Genomic DNA, 17698 nt, shown 5'->3' on the forward strand with positions numbered 1-17698 from the left:
CGCAATCGTCACCCTCCACGGTCGCCATCCGGGTTTTCCGGGCATTTGCCGTTTTTTTTTTGTTTGCCTTTTCCTTCTTGTTTTCCGTCGGTTTCTGTTTTACGCGAATAGATGGACCACGCGAAAGGACAAACGGCCTAACAGCGCGAAACCAGAAGCTTGCGCCACCAGAACGAATTAAAATAATTTCATTTAACGGCCATCCCTGGCGGCAGGCAGGCAGGAGAAGTTCCGGTCGCTCCGCTCCGGGAGGATGGTTTTTGGTGGAGAAAAAAGTCCACTGTTGGGGTGTGTGTGCTAGGGCCACGTCACCTGCCACCGTCCGATGGCCGTCCATCCCGCGAGGTGGTTGCCACTTTCAAAACATGTGTTCCCAGTGGAACGTGGCGACCGTTTCGTCCTTGCGTCCTTTTTCGACCCGACCGATGGCGGTGGCGGTGATCGCAGTTACCGCAGACCGCGGCATTGTCTGTCGGACGCAGATTAATGACTTGTTCGACACCAACCACAGGACCGCCGCAGGGGATGTGATGCAGCGAAAGGTGGTGACGTTTACAGGACATTGCCCAAATGTGGAGGTGTTTCTATCACCGCGGAGCCATCTTTTTCCCTTTTTTTTTTGTCCTTGAAGAATGGCAAAATGAATCCGAATCGCTATCGGTCTCCCGTTTTAGGGACAGTGCGACGTGGGCAAATAATGGCGCTGCCTTCAAAGTGTGTTGCCTCTTTCCGGTCAATCAAATCGCAGTTTCAAGTGCGGCGATGGCCACGTATAACCCTACCCTCAGCAAGCTGTGCTTCGTGAAGGTGTCAAAGCGATTCATTTACACATTTCTAGCACTCAACGCTATGAGTAACCTGTTCTACAAATTTCCCAATTGGAACCCATTGGCTTGAAATGATGAGCAACTTTTTGTTTTTCAAATCGTTACGCCAAACTAGACTCCTGCGAGCTGTCAATTGTCCTTTCCGGTGGGTGGTTCCGGTGTTCCGGGTTCCACCAGAAAGGTGATTGCGAGAAGGACCAAGTACACAATTACGAGTGTCCTTCCAAGTGCACTAACCTGGAAAGCCTTTCGCCACGAAGATAAGGGAGCAAACTTTCGACTCACCTCTGCTCGGGTTGACGCAACAGAGAAGTTTAGCACGGTATCATTACCATTACGGGCGATTTAACAGGAAGTGAACGAATGTTCACTCTGAACCGGTAGTACCGGAACAATGACAACCGGGTTGTCATTCCAGTAACTGTTGGCGCGACGGCGCGCTCTCAAGATACGCCCAGCAGCACCCAAGGAGTAAGGCATTTTTTCCGAAGTACATCATATAAAAAATCGATTGTACGGTGCAGGGTGACCTGTCCCAAAACGGAAGTGGGTCGATAGTATCTTCTAGCTTGAAAAGTTACGCCACACCATTCCCGCACACCGTCAGGTGTGGCGGTGCGGGCGTGTACCGCTCCTTATGCGCCGTATTAAAGTTTTGCCCCGAAACGAGCTGCAGCCAACACAACTAATTAAATATTTTAATTTGATTATAATTGTTTTGTCAGAGACCGCAACATGGTGGTTCGTGGTCGGGTTGCGTTGGGTTGCTCGTGCCTTCCCTCGTTGCCTTCCCCCACTGCCAAACGTCCCAGCCGGCGGCCCCACGTTCACAAAACAAGCAACTTGAGCACGTTTTACGAGATTCTTTTCAAACATGAAACTTTAAACGGCCTCACGCACTCCTTCTTCCTGGCACCATCTTTGACACCACCATGTGCTCCCGGCGAGCGGGCGGGCGGTCTGTATAAAGTGGCCGTCGCAGCGTGTGTAGACATATGTTTTACACCCGATTACCATCATTATGATTAGCCATTTTCCCGTGATTAAAATTATTGTTTTACGACTCTGCACCCCGCATCGGCGTATGAGCCCGTGTGGGCAACGCACTCAAACCCGGGCAGACTCTTTAGGCGCGTGATGGTGCCGTCGGAAGCAGACCGACCGACCGACCGGGGTGCTTCGGATGCCATTAAACTGTGAGCCATTAGCTTTGCGATGGTGCCTTGTGCGTTTGTCTAAATCTTTGGATGTGCCCTTCCTGGCTGTACCTCCCCTCCCGGGTGGGGTGGTGCTGGAGCACATTAGCTCTCATATTAGCATCGTTTAGGTAACCTCCATGTTGTTCCATTTTGGCACGAGCCAAGTGGCAATGGGCCACAGGATCCTTAGAACCGAGGTAGAGAGAGACAGAGGGCTCACCGACCCGGCACAGTGTCAAGATCAAGAGCACGGTCGGGCGTGATGGAACAAAGGATGATGTCGCAACGGCCGGAGAAGTTAGTTTTTCGGGTTCGACATGGCAAACATCATCAACCCCAATCCATCAGGCGCCTGGCTATCATCACTTGAAGACTTCCGATGATGAGACATTCCAGAAATGAGCATGTTCTTCACACGTGCGCCACGTGCCTTTCGCAGCCCGTCTTTACCGGAAGTGCACGTACGGGGCGAGCACTTTTCGTTATGCTACGCAGAAGGGCTGATAGTGCGTTCGTAATTAGTTCTAATGTGTACCCTGTCGTTGTGCCGAACTTGGGTGACAGAACACGACAGTTTGTGCGTTGAAGCTGTCAGTGTCCTAGGAACCTGAATTGTGTTGAGTGTGCTCTACTTTGTACTCATCCATTTGCTACGTTCGGACAAGCTCGAATCGATGCATCCTTGTTGACACTGAGTCTTGTGTACTTGCGGAAGACTCATCAACATTAGAGACTCCGGTCGGGTTAAATTGATGATAGGGCATTTTCGAAACAGTAGCAAGTGTTCCTTGGCACGAATTATTGTTTCCCTTTTTTTTACTGTAAAAGATATGCAAAAACCGTTCAATTTGAAAATTAGTCCACAATGAAATTTGGAAATTCATTAATGTATCAGAGAGAGTTTTCGTGGAACTTACCTTACACGTTTAATGAATCCCTCGTGGAATGCTTAAAGGTACTGCACCAACGTTTCATGCCAACGCCGAACACCGCAAAAATAAGGGAACAGAGAATCCATTTCACGCAATAAATCTCGCTCACCTGCCAACGCGGTAATGGCCCGATCGTAGTAATAACAACGCTGACCCGACCCGGACCGCCGATCACACCACGCTAATCACGTTAATAAAATATCGGCCGAAGGTTATCGGGAGGGAAATGTCAAACGTCCACCGGGAACCCGGCCGAAGCGGGGGGGGACGGTCCATCGGACATCGAAACTCACTCGGAAGGTTCATCAAAAATGCACCCTTTAATTTTGGAGCAGCCACGGAACCACTGAAACCCCTGCCATCTTGCGGTCACACGGAAGCGGATTGTCCGGATTGCACGCTACCGCACGAAGAACGTAAACACAACCTTTGCCGGATCGTGACCGAACGACCGTGATTCGTGAGACCCTCACACGTCACAGGCACGGAAGCACTTTTCACTACAACAATGTCCGGGTACTCCATTGTAGTTTGCAGAAACCTCGTAAAACTATTGGGAAAAACCGCAAGCGTTGTGCAAATGTCAATCAACGACCGAGAGAGAGTGAGAGTGAGAGTGAGAGATGAGCGGTTTTAATCACTTGACGTTTGATCATTAGAGTCCATAAACACCTGTCACTGTTTGCGTGCGCTCGGCTCGGTATCGAACATCAAAGCACCAGGTTTTTCATCGGCCAGCACAATGTCGATTATGTCGCTTTTCCGCAATGGTCTGGAAAATGGCATCGGTGGTGGCAAACAATGCAAACACCGACGGCGAATCGCACAATATGCGCCACGGGATACTATTCGCCATTCCCGGTAGAGCACATTAGAGTGTGTGTTTGTGCGGGTTGATAAAAGAGTTAAAAAACGAATGCTTTCCGGTGGTTTAGGGCTAGAGAACATTCCGCGGATAGGTTTTTACTTATCAAATATAAGAGACAGAGAGAGAGAGGGAGAGTATTGTCCGCTTCCTGAACACGGAAACATTTAGGACCAAGCCCGGCCCGGCGTCGCAGCGGGTGCTGCTTGTGAAAGATTAAAAAGTCAAAAATCCTTTCAAGCACGTCTCCGCCTTCACCGGCTGATCTGACTTCCGGTCGGCCAGACCGGTGGTAGCACGCACAATTTGCTGAGCGGCTTACGATTGAGTAATTTATTATTGAAAAAACCACAACCGAGCCCATTACTACACGGCTGGGGGTGCGTTGTGGGGTTGAAAGACTTTATGATTTTTTATTATTATTTTTATCATTACCCGTGCCGGAAGGCCTTTGGCTGGGCTTCTAATGAAGTATTCAGGAAGTAGCTTTGGGGGCGCCATCGTGTAACGGGAAAGTCAAAAATTAATCTTGTCCTACGCTCAATCGACATCGGGCGACTAAAGAGTCACGGTTAAGGGGTTGGAATCCTGTTTCTGATTTTCTTTTATTATGTTATGCGTCGGAAATAATTGAACCCATGCCACATTTTTTATAAGACATTGTAAAAGTGAGCGAAATGTTGAAACAAGTTAGGCCACTTGCCAACGAAACATAGATAGCAAGTCGAATGCTCCAAAACCGAACGACATCTAACCAATTTCAGTGCTTCTCAGTCACCTCTCTGGTGCTCCCACGTCGGTATTCAAACCTGTGGCCCGGCCACGGCAGTTGGTAGCGGCCAGTGGTTTTAAAAACAGCAATAACAGTGTACGTTTTACATGTAATGAACGGCAATATATCACTGATGGGGAATCGGCGTCCCAATCGACGACCATGCGGGCGAACGACTTCGGAGCGCAACCGAAACCGAACCTCGAAGAGGTCCAACACCGAGGTGGCGCTGTAGTTGGGAAGAGGGAAAACAAATGCAACTCGCGACATGAAAATGTCAGCACACCACCACGGATATGCGGCCGACCGGTCGGATTGGGATGTTCTCCAGTGCGGCGGCCCGGGAAGGTTAGCGAGCCAAGCCGATGTTTGGATGGTCTACACCGAGAGGGCGTTCACAATCACAGTGTTTTTGTTGCCTTCTCCAACCACGGCCCCCTCGCTGTTCGACCGCCGGTAAGGCTCCACATCGTTGTCACCTTGGCCAGCCCCCCAACCGGTGCTGGGGCGCGTTTGGAAGATGGCCAGTTAACGCCCCTTAACGGAACGGTACCAGCACCGACTCCACTTTGGAGCAGAGGACCCGGAATGCCCGGACGGAAGATAAACATTTATCGCTTCTCGGCCAACAAAGAAGGGGGCTGGAAGAAAAAAAAAGAACATGAAGGCATACCACATATAGGACTTCAGCAACCTGACACGGCGTCTGATCGCTCCTAGCGCAACACAATAGACAATCCTTCGCGGCCGGCCGTTGGATAACCAGATTTTCGCCAGTTTCGAAGCAAACTTTAAAACGTCTTGTGCGAAGCAAAAACTAATAAAACTACAGTCGGAGGCGAAGTCGCCCGGAACAACACGAAGTAACAGGACGGAAAGAGACCAACGATAAGTCCGCCGTGTGGCGGGAAGTTTATTAATGGCAGTTGTGCAATCAGCACCGCGGCAAACAATAAAACATTTCAAATATTTGTTTTTACGATCAGTTTCGGGCAGTCAGACTCTCTCGACCCGCGCTCTACCGGTTACCGCCGGGGCGACGGAAAGGCAGCACGGGGTGGGAGGCGCAGCAGTCATGAACCGCCCATGGGAAAGGAATCAGTCGGTACGGGGCGATGCGCGAAGCATATTGGCCTGGCCATCAGCATCGCCACCACCCATCGCCGATATCGCCAATGAAATTTAATAAAGTGCGCTATCTTTTATTGGTCGACTGCCCAGAGCGCAGGGCAGAGGTGGTGATCGGCGGCGGCTGCGCGCGCACGCGGGGGGTTGTTTCGTGAGCCCCCACGGGTCAACCGAGGCGGCGGCGGCGGAGCCTCGGCAGGGATTGAGAAACGGTGCGTCTCCGACGCAGCATGGAGCACCGGGCGAACGCAAACGTTTATCGATTGATGATTAATTGATGGATAAATGGATGGACGGAACGGGGCGGGTTCGCGGTTGCGTGAGACGTTTTGCAGCCCATTCACGACAAACACCGTCACCACCAACTCTCCAATTACGGCAAGTGCACCCGGCAGCTTGCCAAGTTTGTTTACACACGGAATGAAGATTGTTGGCCCCACACAAAATGGCGATCGCATTTTGTGGTGGCGTGATGGTAGAGAATTAATTACAAATTTATCGTAACACTTCCCGAGCAGAGGTTATTGGTTTTGGGCGGCATCGAAGAAATCAAGAATTATGTTGAATAAGCTACACGACGCTACAGTTTCCTTGTTGCGTCAAGGCTCTTAAAGTCAAAAGGTTCAATTCAAGCAAGGCTTGGCTACCGTACACCAAACACTTTATATTGAAAACATACAACCTCTCATCGTGAGGTATTTCAATCCAACGCCATTTCAATCTTGCTTCAAATCGCCTATGTTTTAAGCCAAACAATGACTCAAGAAATGTCAAATAAGCCGGTGGCTATGCAATTGACATTGCCGCAAATAATATTTATCAAAAATGTAATGTAGTCGAAAATCAACAAATGGGTAATGTAATGCGTGGCATATAATCTCATCGCTGATCAAGTGCGTCAATCTTCCTAGTGACAGCAGCAGCAGTTTAAACTTAGCATCCCCTTTAACGCACTAATTGACAATTATGTAACGTGGAGCCCATATTTAATTACAACACTCCGCGAAACATTATTAACTATGCACTCCCAAGAAAGCACTCTCACGCAGAGTTTTATGCTGACCCGCCCATGGGTCCACTCCAGCCCCTGAGGCTGGCCACGCTACAAGAAAGGTCTAATATAATTAATTTAAACCGTTTCATCGATAGCTGCAGAGGCGCTCGTTGGAGTATCGCGTGTCGGCGCGGAGATGCAAAAGAGCGACCCTTTGGGCCCTTTGTTAGCCTCACGCGCGCACACACTCACACACGCGTTATGATGGCACCCTGTCTCGGCACTAGGGAAATGGGGGAAACGACAAGTGCTACTGAAGCCGTCGGGTGCCGGGCCGGCCTTAATTTACCATCTTCAGCCAGTACTCCTCGACCACGTGCTGCGCGCCACACGGCCCATCGCTGGCGCGTCTGGCTGGATGTGATCTATTAACGCCCCCCCCGCCCCGGGTTAGGCTCCCGCATCGTGGCCCCGCGCCGACACGACGATGACGACGGAAGAAAGTGGTAATAAAAGCGTAATAAATACTGGCCGCGCTGACACTCGAAAACAAATGCTAAACAGGCCGTAATGACTCGATCGTTTCTAGCGTCTTCGATCTCGTCCCCGAGAGAAGTGGCTAATTTATGTGCTCAATTCTGGAACGAACGCACCCGGAGTCGCTCGGAAGGTCGTTCCTAGGTTGTCTTTTCCTCATTTTCTCGCTTCGTTTTGTTTTTCGTTAGAAAATCTCTGAAATTGATCATGCATCAAAGACGGGCAATTTTGACGGCTTAAGGTCGGCGTCAGCCCGCGTGCTGCCATTTTCTTTTTTATGTCGTCCCCCGGCTTGGGGGGAAAATTCATCATCATGAGATTATTAACTGCCGCTTAGTGGCAATGTTTAATCCACCTTCACTCTCCCTCTGTCTGTCGCTGCGCGCGTTGCCAGCGCGAAATGTCTTTGATGTTGAGCCTTCCCTTTCGGGTGCCATGTCAGCATGGGGCCGGAAAAATCTGCGATAGGCGGTTCGTTTGTTCCACTTTTTTTTTTATTCATTTTTGCACAAAGTTTTCTCACTCCGCATCCCGGAGTGTCATCATTCACCGGCGTGCGGACTTTGGGGTAATTGTACCAAATTTCATATCGCTCAGCAATATTTAAGCAAGTTTTAATACTTTTCGCAAGCAATCCTCTCTGGTCCGGTCTACGGCAGCGTGCGCTTCCACGGCGCTGGCAAGACGATGTCGAGATGGCTTGAGGAAAATTTGCTCATTAAAAATGGCGCGCCAACCCGGTATAAAGGATGGCCCCGACTCCGCCGGGTTTTTGGGGACGTCTTGAGCAAAGTATCGCTTACATCATTAAGACGTTGCAAAATTTCGGAAGAATTGTGGCCGGTGAGCGTGTGTGGTCCTTGTGCACCTCCAGTAATTGGCAAACATTATGCGTGTTTTCGGTCGATCCAAGAAATGTGATGAATTAGCGATCGGTACACTGCCCGCCAAAGGTCGGCCATGTTTTCAAATGCGTTTCAAATCAACTCAATCTAAAGTCTGGCTTGCTCCGTGGGGGCACAGGCCGTAGAAATACTTGTCCGCTTTGACAACTACACAAATCGCTCGGTGTGTGTCCCACTGTCACTCGTTGGTCGTCAGTCGCCGATCGACCTACATAAAGTGTCCGTAATCAGTAACAATTTGCACTAATTGGTCCGAATGGGGCGAAGAATGTATGGCGACCGTGGAGGCAAACGAGGCTCCCAATCCGTGGCACCCTGTGGACGCCTACCCGGTTGGAGGCAAAATAAAGATTATTGTCTTTAATTTGGTCCCCGGCCAGCGAGTCCGGGGCGAGCAAACGTCTCGCGTAGATCGCTAGCTCTCGAGTTCGATGCAACTAAATAGGGCTTCATTTTTCTAGATCATCGCCTCTATCGCACTCCCTTAGTCAATTACGACGTCGGCGTCGCGATCGGCGCCGACTACACACTGCACCCACTGGACTGGGCTGATATGTCACGCTTCTTAGGTTCATTAAATTGAAGGCAGTTTAATTGAATTTCATCACTCGCGAGCGCATACCAGCTCGCGCTCATCGAAACACGACAGTCGATTGACTTACGCAACCCCCAAGCCAGTCCTTTGGGTAAACATTGGTAAAGCCTCCCCACGGTTCCACGTTGCCACCGACAACGACGACAACAGCCAAATCTGGCGCTTTTCGCGGGAAACGGGACAAAACGGCAGATCAATCAAACCTCTCTTTACTACGCTTCGCCAGTACAAGATCACTCGCTTGACCCCTTTGGGCAAGTGTGCGAGACCTCAACCTGTCACAACCGAACGGCGGCCCATCCGTGGTCCGTGCCTTGCGGGGCTTCCGTGCTGTGATTTTGGCTTCTGATTCTCGGTGGACGCTTCCCCGAAAGAGCCCTAATAAGACGCGCCGAGTGGTTTACGGTTCTCGCGCATGATGGAAAGTATAAAATGTAAGCCCAATTAAGTTTAGACACTCCGGCATGCCCATAAACGCCAAGGAGGAAGCCAAGGCCGCGACGCCTCGGCGCAAAACAGGTGAGAGCCTGGGTCTGGGCTCTCCAAAACTCTAAAACAGCCTTCAAAGCAGCCCCTCGTGTCAGATCCCGTTCTCCGTCCGTCCGCCTGGGTGTTGGAGTAACGACATCTGTGAAGAGTGGGAATTATGTTTTTCATGTTCCACAACTAGTCCCCCTGCCGCGTTACCATCATCATCGTCATCACAATCTTGAGAGCATCACCGCAGCGATCGTCCCCGGCACTTAGAGGATCTCTCGGATCCGTTGGCTCACCCCACGAGGCCCAAACAGATGTTATCTGTAGAGTGGGCCAGCTTTATTGCTGAACCCGCTGTGCAGCGAACGGCAGGAGTCAAGTGGCCTTTCTTACGAGAGACGGAGAGAGAGACAAAGAAAGGCGAAGAGAAGCAACCAGCGCACTCCGTTGGAATGTCCTCAAGAGGCCTGTCAGCGAAGATCACGCACGCCGTTCGATCGGTTGCCGTGCGGTACCGTGAAAGAGTTACCCAGCCGACGTCAGACGGCTGCGATGAATAAATTTTAATTACCCATGCGCTACTTGATTAGGCCAGTCACTGTTCGACGCACCCCCACACCGTGTCCTTCGTCATTTGCGGCACGCGACTCTGCCTCAGTCCTCCAAGTGTGTCGTCTGAACTGCCCGTCCCCCAGTAGAAGTGTTGGTGGACATAAAGTAATTGGTATTTATGCTTCTGGTGACGCTAGTGGCCACCACAATTGAACTCGGATACCAAGAATTGAGATTCGCCACAAGTTTGCCCGAAAGTCGCTATCGTCTCGTCCGCAATTCGCTCGGCCAAGAATTAAAACACAACCTCAGTGTGTCAGGCGGCCTGTTTTGGGGGCTGTAATGCTGAAATCTTGTCTGAGCCAGACCTTAGAGGGTGCTTTCGCCTCTTCACGGACTATGTTGACACCGCACCGCACATCGACGACCGCGTGATGAGGGAGATGATGCGTGCGTCAACCGTTCCGTGATTTATGGGCTGGGTTCTCCACCAGAGTCGTCGGGCATGTGGAATCCACCATGAGGCATTGGCCGCCCGTCTCAAGTGGAGTTCGTTCGTTCTTTTTTCTGTTGCGATTTTCGGGGGTTTTCCCTGCATGTTGTGTTCCTGGTTCCCACTGCTGTGTATGCTAGTCTAGTGTCGTGTCCCGTGGTAGACAGTTGTAAGTAATTTATGCCACTGCTAATGGCAGCCACCGCTAAGCGCCTTTGTTTGGGGAAGCATTCCTTTAGCGACGTTCTCAAGACGACGTCCAGTGCTTAGTGGTCTCGTAGTATTTCTTGGTAGGTTTTTCGTTACTTCCGGTTCATCCTTTATCGATTGCTTCATGTTCACGCGTTACGTTACCTTTACTAATCGTTTTTTTCTGTTTTCCTTTCCAGACAGGTTATTGGTTCGGGGTATTCTTTGGTTCACTCTTCTTTTCATTTAACCATTTCACATTTCAGTTTGCGCTTTCTATCGCTTTTCGTGGATTATTAATTTATTTCTTCGTTTCATCAACCATTTAAGAAGGCACACACACAAGCACCACTCATCCCAATTGCACCACTAACTGAACTCATATGCTCTCTCCTAACAATCAGAGTTAACACACACGGTAAAAGGTGGATATCGTTTATTATTTTTATTATTATGATTTCTTTAACACACTACCCTCCAAGATCCACAAAACAATCCTTTCCTGTACGGTCCTCTCGCGTCACAGCAGCCCGTGTCGCCAACGGAAGGCTAAAGCACACTAACAAGAACCTGTTTCTCTTTGCATTTTCCAGATGCTTGCGGACTTTCCGACGTGGCACATATCGAGTCGTTACAGGAGAAGTCACAGTGCGCCCTGGAGGAATACTGCCGATCACAGTATCCCAACCAACCGACCCGCTTCGGCAAACTATTGCTACGTCTTCCCTCCCTACGGACGGTGTCGTCACAGGTAGGTGGAGTGAGTCACCGAAGGTCCCACCAAGGGCTGGCCTGTAATGATGTCCCGAATGTGTCCACTTGCAGGTCATAGAGCAGCTCTTCTTCGTTCGGCTTGTTGGCAAAACGCCCATAGAGACGCTGATCCGCGATATGCTGTTGTCGGGCAGTAGTTTCTCCTGGCCCTATCTTCCCTCGATGTGACACACAGCCGTGTGGCGCCAACTGACAACGACATGATCTTCACTGACGATGGGCGGCGCGGCTTCTTCCGCGGTAGCGGCAGCCACCCTCCAGCAGCAGCAACAGCACCAGCAGCAACAGCACTTGCAGGACCTGCAACATCAGCAAACCCATTCCACCAACCAGCAGCAACAGCAGCAATTCGCTCAGCTGCAGCAAGCACAACAACACCAGCTCCAAGAGCAACACGGTCAGCAGCAGCAGCAACCATCGAATCAGCACCAGAACCAGCACCAGCAACAATCGCTTGCCTTGTCACTGGGGCAAAGCACCACCCAGCCGCTGGCCCTATCGCCCTCGTCCAGCTCGTACTACAGCAGCTGCTGCTCGGACATGGCGGCGGCCGCCCTTTCCTCGCTGATGGCGACCACGAGCCAGTTTACGCAGTTTCAGAACACACTAAACTTTGTCAGCGGTGGTGGCGCCATCGTTACGGGTAGTGCCGCAAGCACCAGTAGCCACGTCAGCACGAGCAGTGCTGCCAGCAGCACACGAAGCAGTGGTGATGGCAACCACTCGGCCGCCAACGGTGGTGGTGGCGGCGATAGCACTTCCAGTAGCTGCCCCACGACGATGGATGGCAACGACGATGGTGACCAGGGTGGCCAGGGAGCGCCGGTCACTCCAGCATCTGCCAGCCAGCATGTGAATACCTTCGACAGTACGCTGGCAGCACTGGCCGCCACGACGGCTTCTCAGATCAGCAGTTACGATCCTGCGCGTAGCCTGCTACGATCCACTGAGACCGAAGGAGGTCGCAAATTGCGCACCCACCAGACGGACCTGCCGGCCATTCTAATGCAGGCCAACCTTCTGGAGGGTGCCGGTGGCCACCTCAACCTACTCTCCGACGCCGAACGGAGTGCCGACAGCGGCTCGGGCCGGCCACCGAGGCACCATGACGAGACGACGACAGTCTCCGTAGTCGATGATGACGTTTCGTAAACCAAGGCAGGACAGCATCCTGTTCCCGTTTCCCGTCAGCCACCTTTAAGGAACCCCCTCCGCAGCTGGTAAAGCATGTGCGTGCGATGTAATGTTCTCCAAGAGAACTTTGACCAGCCCTCCGTCAGATTGAACCCGGTCTGTTCGCGATAAATGTCCTCTCTAGTGCTATCTAGCCATTCTCCGTCAAGGTGCGTTAAATTATGACTAAATTTTAGCTTTCGTGCAATCTAGGACAACACAGGTAACGATGCTTCTGTTTGGATGTCTTCTGTTCTCTCTATGCCTGTTTTGTATTCGTGAGAAAAAGCAAACCATCTAATCAAATGTGTGTGTGTAAATTAAGAAAACCTTGAGAAACTCGCAGCCCAAGAGCTGGAAAAATTGATATTGCAATACTAACACTAGTGTAAGGGACGTGTTTCAAAACAGAATAGAAAACTTGTGGCATTTCTCCATCGTAGAAAGTTATGGCCAGAGGAGGTCCAGCAAGTGGTAGAACAGGTGGTTGTAATGAGAGTTTTTCCACGTGACGTGAAAAATGGAAAAGAAAAGGCAAACCAATGATTTATCAAGTTAGAGGAAAAAAACAGGAGTCAAATCAAAACTGTTGGCCGTCCAATTAAAGGTTCACTTTGGGCCATTGCCGTAGCTCGTTGAAACTTGGTACGCACTTCTAGAGGACCTATCCCCAGCCGCCCCTGTCCGACATGTACATAGCAAACCCCAACATTCGCGCATAACTTGCAGCATGATTCCTTTATTCTTTGCGGCAAATTCTATGCCGCCCGCCGGCGATGTGCGTGCCCAATTCTTTGGTCATAAGACGAGCGATGATTGCATAAGGCGCTAGGAGGTGGTTCGAACGCTGTAAAAGGAGTACCGTGTGTGTTGTATTGAATAGAAAAGGGGTGAAAAAAAATAAAGAAAAACAAGAAAATACGAAAAAAAGATGAAAATGTGCAAACACGTTGATTCTAACGTGTGCTCGCTGCTGGACGGAAATTGAGGCTCATGATGGAATTAAACGAAAATAAAATATAGAGCAGAAATCGAGGGTTCTATACACACAATATGGGTTAAGTTAATGGACAAACAAAGGGACTAGCCCGTAACAAGTTTCTGTAAATAGACCAAAATGTTTGACAAAAGTGCTAGGAAAATGTGGCGCTGTGGTGCAACCAACTAGAAGCGTTATGAATCAAAATAGCTTAGTTAATTTAATTGAGATTTGTTTTAACGGTTACTAGCGACCGAACAGAGCACAACGTTCGTTTGAATGTCCGAACCAAGAAGTCTACACCCACTATTATTATTATTATTATTAATTTTATTACTCCAATTAACGTTATCCTCAACGGGTCGACGCAAGGCGCAGTCTAATCGCCGCAACACCCAGACTCACCACCTTCTCTCTGCAATACATTGTATTGCGCTGTCCCCAAAAATGGACGATAGCATCGGCCACTCGTGGAGAGTGAACAAACACTAGTTAAACAAAGGTGAACAGAACATAAAAAAGCAAATGCAAACCATGTTACGGAGAGTGTAGAAGCATAATGTAAGCATAAAACGGAGAAGTAAAGATACTTTTAAAACGAAAAAAAAAACAAAAAACAACATATGTAATATTTATACACCATGATGATTGATTGATTCAAGCGTGTCAGAATACTGAAAAGAAAACAAGGAATAGCAAGAAGGAATAAAAAACCGTATAAACATGAAACAAAGTGTTGTAAACTATGACGAGAAAACACACTCCGTGAACTGACGATAATGAAAGAAAGTGTGGGTTTGATATTTTAAGATGCTGCCCATGACAATAGAACAACCTTTGTGACTGTTTCTTCCTGTACTGTTTGGTCAAATCAAACTGTGCCCTCCACCAGCCTCGGCCGTTTGCCCGTAACATATTCATGAAACCAATCCCACCCACCCATCACGTGTAGATGTACAAAGAACCATCGGTTTCTTGCCAGGGCTACGAATTTCCAATAAAATGTCATTAATTATCATTCGATATCATTAATCATTTGCTCACCTTTCGCTTTAGTGCGATGGATAGTTACGGCCGACAGCCGAACGGTTACGGAATTTGTCCGGCCTATGCAATCGCTTTGATCCTTTCTCCGAATGGCCAGTACCGAAAGAAAAGGGCTATTAGGGCTAGATCCGCGCAAGCAAGTCCTAAGCAAATACATTGCCTCGAGATGCCTCGGGGTCAGCGCCGTTTAACCGAAATAATGGCTCAAACGTGTCGCCGTTTCCAATGCCAAACTAAATTAATTACAATGATGCAAAAATTTCCCCACCGATTTCCCAGGGTTTTCCCATATGGTGAAGCATATTTACCATGGAGTAATTTGTCATTTCATCTGTTCAAAACTTCAAGGGAAATTAGCCAAACGCACCTAGCCATATTGCAGAAGTACAGTCTTTCGCGAATGCAATCTACGGAGAAAGTTGAAAACCGAAATGGATCTTAGAAGAAAGATAGATGACGATTGTTATCCTCTCGCGGTAACTAACGAATTGAAGAGTCCCGGAATATTTAAGGTTATGGTTAAGGTCTTGCAACTCTTGTTCTTGTTAAATTTTAATACTTTGGTCCTGCTTGAGTAATGTAAATCCTTTTTTCACACCATTTCATCACTAGTCGAGATTTGTGCCTCTTTTTGGGAATTTCAAATTTTTGGGAATTTTTGGCAAGTTTTGTTCCAACAACCCACTCAAATCCAACAGCCGTTTTTTAAATGGTTGAAAATTGATTAAAAATCTTCTTTACTCGTTGAAAAAAGGTGACAGTTTGGCAACACTGGAACACAAGGGCAGTTTGTCGAATCAGTTTGTTTATTTCTCAATTGTGGTGGCTGCTAAATAATCTGCCGGTCCCAAAAGCTAGTTTAATTATTTTTCCTTGCAGTTCGCATTAATGTTACTTCTCGGTGCATAGAAAATGATTAAAATTAGTAAAAAGTCCTACTCAGGCGTAGAGTGTCTATTGGCATTGGTCATAATGCCGGTTCTTTGCGGAACTTTCGATGTTCAGAGTGATTTTCCGTTATTTGCAGGGGCTGCAGATGTTGAAAAGGGACCGGAATTGGATCTGAGCAAAATAATCAACTATAATGTGTGTATCCTTTGCAGATGAAACCTCAAAAGCACATTTTTTAGCTGACCGTTGATCCCTTCCGAACGACACGTCACTGTTTGCGATCAATGCTTATCAAACGATTCCATTTCTTATCGCGTGTACGCGATATGTTTTCCTTAACGACCGATGTTTTAGATTCAAAGATATTCGTACGTAAACGAGAGGAACATAAACTACTGGTGAACCATTTCCAATCGATCGACGATTATGCTAAGCGCTACAAGTTGATGAAACTTGGCATAGATGAAGTTATTCGGGTGAGCGAGAACTGAAAATATATTCATCGTCTGGTGATGCTAATCAAACGTATAATATGTTTGTAACAGGTCATCCGAGAGGAAGGCGGCAAGCTACGCGGAAATCGCATCACGGCTGATTCCGAGTTTCCCAAGATACAGGAATTGATGAACGCACTGGCTCAGTTTCTCGAAAATACGTGTCTCTTCGGTGAAATTGTGCTGCACTTTCCAGACATGTCGTACCGTATGCTTAAAAGTGTTACCGATTGGCGTGAGCTACTGACACAGGCATTGACCTACACGGAAACGTTCAAGCAAGTTCTAGACGATAAATCGATCGAATTGCTCAATCTGTTGAATCAGGAAATTAACGAGGACCAACGCACCGCCGATTACGTCAATCCGTACCGCGACCAAGAGCAAGACCCTTCGGATGCTTCTAAAAAGAAGAAAGGTAAAACGAAACCCAAGAAAGGGCCATCGCTGATACCTCCGAAGAATGAATTATGAAATGTGGCTGAAGCTTGTACCTTTATATCGTTGTTCAAATACACTCGTACCTACGACTTAAGTTGTTGTGTTTTGTAGAGATCTCTTTAAAAGAACCCCCTCGAGTTTTTTACAGGAAAATTCGATTACATATATTTATGTGAAATGTACATGATAGCTTAAATAACCTTAAATGAGGCCACGCTTGTCCGCTAATCGCGCATCGTCGGTGCACCGAGCTGTCCCATCTGCACCATTTTACCGTAACCTCCTCGCCCGAGATCGTGGTCTTGTCGGTACTCATCTCGCACCTGCCCACCGGTTTTGCCTCTCCCGAACTGTCGGCCCTCCAAGAATCCTGCATCCCAATCGACACGCACAATACGATCGTCAAGTCGTGTGCCGTTAATATAGCGCATCGCGTGTTCTGCGTCCATCCGGGAGTAGTATTCGACAAAGCAGAAGCCGCACGGTGTTTTCTTGTACTTGTCGAGGCCCATGACGATACGTCTCAAATCGCCGCAGCGAGAGAACAGCTCGTGGATCTGCTCCTCGGTGGTGTAAAACGACAGATTGCCTACGTAGAGGGTTGCAGAGAAGCGTAGCAACTTTTCTTGCTCTTGCCGGGTACCCTGTTGAAAAACAGAATGATAAAATTGAAACAGTTTTTGTGTCGGCTTGCCAAGCCAAGCTCGCCTCGAGTGGGCGTGTAAAATGCACCGATCCTTTACCTTGAAGTGTTGGTCCCGATATTTACTGAGTGAAACCGAAGGTGTATGAACGGCGCTGATCTGAGAGGACATTTTCCAATGATTCCTGAGCAGATGTATGAGAAATTAAAACCATGCAAAAACCATGCATTAAACAACAACGAGTTTACGTTTTGAGTAACAACAATAAAAAAAACAAACATGACAGCTGCGTTCTGTGCCCCCTATATTTCAAAATACCAACTAATGCTAATTCATTTTATGACACATAGGGTACGCTGCGAACAGTTACCGGTCATATTATAAATTCGGTGAGAAAAGATTTGATTTATATTTTCGTCATTTTATTCAATAATTCATTCATTCATTTACGGACAATATGTTTAAGAGCTGATATTGCCTATTATCCATTGCAAAATACCATTTAGGGGAAAAAATGGAACAATTAAAATTACACGAAACAAAATGTTCGCGTCTCAAGCGATTGGGTCCGAGAAACATTCGGTACTTTGCACCCCTGGCAGGACATGGAATATTAAATGATCAGATGTTCGTTTTAACAAACACAGCTGTACCCGTTAAACACAGTAGCTACGTGCAATGTATAACGGGTGAGTATTTGCACACGCTGCGTAACCATGGCGACAACAACTAAACAAATGTTACCATGTTTACATGCCTAATGTTCTGCCTGTGACGAGTCCTGCGAACC

The 17698-nt window shown here is 48.4% G+C and overlaps 4 protein-coding genes across 4 annotated transcripts in view; 3 read left to right on the plus strand and 1 right to left on the minus strand.

The window, feature by feature from the left end:
• Positions 1-11407, plus strand: part of LOC128274092 (nuclear receptor subfamily 2 group F member 1-B) — a 66431-nt gene extending 55024 nt beyond the window's left edge. The window contains exons 4-5 of the mRNA XM_053012178.1: positions 11059-11216; positions 11291-11407. Coding sequence (XP_052868138.1) covers positions 11059-11216; positions 11291-11407 — 275 coding nt within the window. The remainder of the gene's footprint in view (positions 1-11058; positions 11217-11290) is intronic.
• A 48-nt stretch (positions 11408-11455) lies between these two features.
• Positions 11456-12391, plus strand: LOC128269954 (ras-interacting protein RIP3-like). The gene has a single exon (XM_053007357.1). It carries the CDS (start codon positions 11456-11458, stop codon positions 12389-12391), a length of 936 nt encoding a protein of 311 aa, XP_052863317.1.
• A 2918-nt stretch (positions 12392-15309) lies between these two features.
• On the plus strand, positions 15310-16340 carry LOC128273816 (coiled-coil domain-containing protein 134-like). Its single transcript, XM_053011862.1, has 3 exons — positions 15310-15528; positions 15684-15805; positions 15875-16340. Exons 1-3 carry the CDS (start codon positions 15351-15353, stop codon positions 16295-16297), a joined length of 723 nt encoding a protein of 240 aa, XP_052867822.1. The 5' UTR covers positions 15310-15350; the 3' UTR covers positions 16298-16340.
• Positions 16341-16412: 72 nt separating this feature from the next.
• On the minus strand, positions 16413-17151 carry LOC128273248 (nuclear cap-binding protein subunit 2). Its single transcript, XM_053011182.1, has 2 exons — positions 17008-17151; positions 16413-16908 (listed from the first exon to the last, which is right to left on the minus strand). Exons 1-2 carry the CDS (start codon positions 17077-17079, stop codon positions 16489-16491), a joined length of 492 nt encoding a protein of 163 aa, XP_052867142.1. The 5' UTR covers positions 17080-17151; the 3' UTR covers positions 16413-16488.
• Positions 17152-17698: the final 547 nt, after the last annotated feature.

This window comes from Anopheles cruzii, chromosome 3 (assembly GCF_943734635.1).
Source record: "Anopheles cruzii chromosome 3, idAnoCruzAS_RS32_06, whole genome shotgun sequence".
Lineage (NCBI taxonomy): Eukaryota > Metazoa > Arthropoda > Insecta > Diptera > Culicidae > Anopheles > Anopheles cruzii.

What these genes read in the sequence shown, in the direction of transcription:
- LOC128269954 (XM_053007357.1), top strand. Translation starts at nt 11,456, where the DNA reads ATGGGCGGCGCGGCTTCTTCCGCGGTAGCGGCAGCCACCCTCCAGCAG.
- LOC128273816 (XM_053011862.1), top strand. Translation starts at nt 15,351, where the DNA reads ATGATTAAAATTAGTAAAAAGTCCTACTCAGGCGTAGAGTGTCTATTG. An exon ending in AATAATCAACTATAATGTGT is followed by an intron (nt 15,529 to 15,683) that starts GTATCCTTTGCA and finishes CCGATGTTTTAG; the next exon opens with ATTCAAAGATATTCGTACGT. An exon ending in GCATAGATGAAGTTATTCGG is followed by an intron (nt 15,806 to 15,874) that starts GTGAGCGAGAAC and finishes TGTTTGTAACAG; the next exon opens with GTCATCCGAGAGGAAGGCGG.
- LOC128273248 (XM_053011182.1), bottom strand. Translation starts at nt 17,079, where the DNA reads ATGTCCTCTCAGATCAGCGCCGTTCATACACCTTCGGTTTCACTCAGT. An exon ending in ATCGGGACCAACACTTCAAG is followed by an intron (nt 16,909 to 17,007) that starts GTAAAGGATCGG and finishes GTTTTTCAACAG; the next exon opens with GGTACCCGGCAAGAGCAAGA.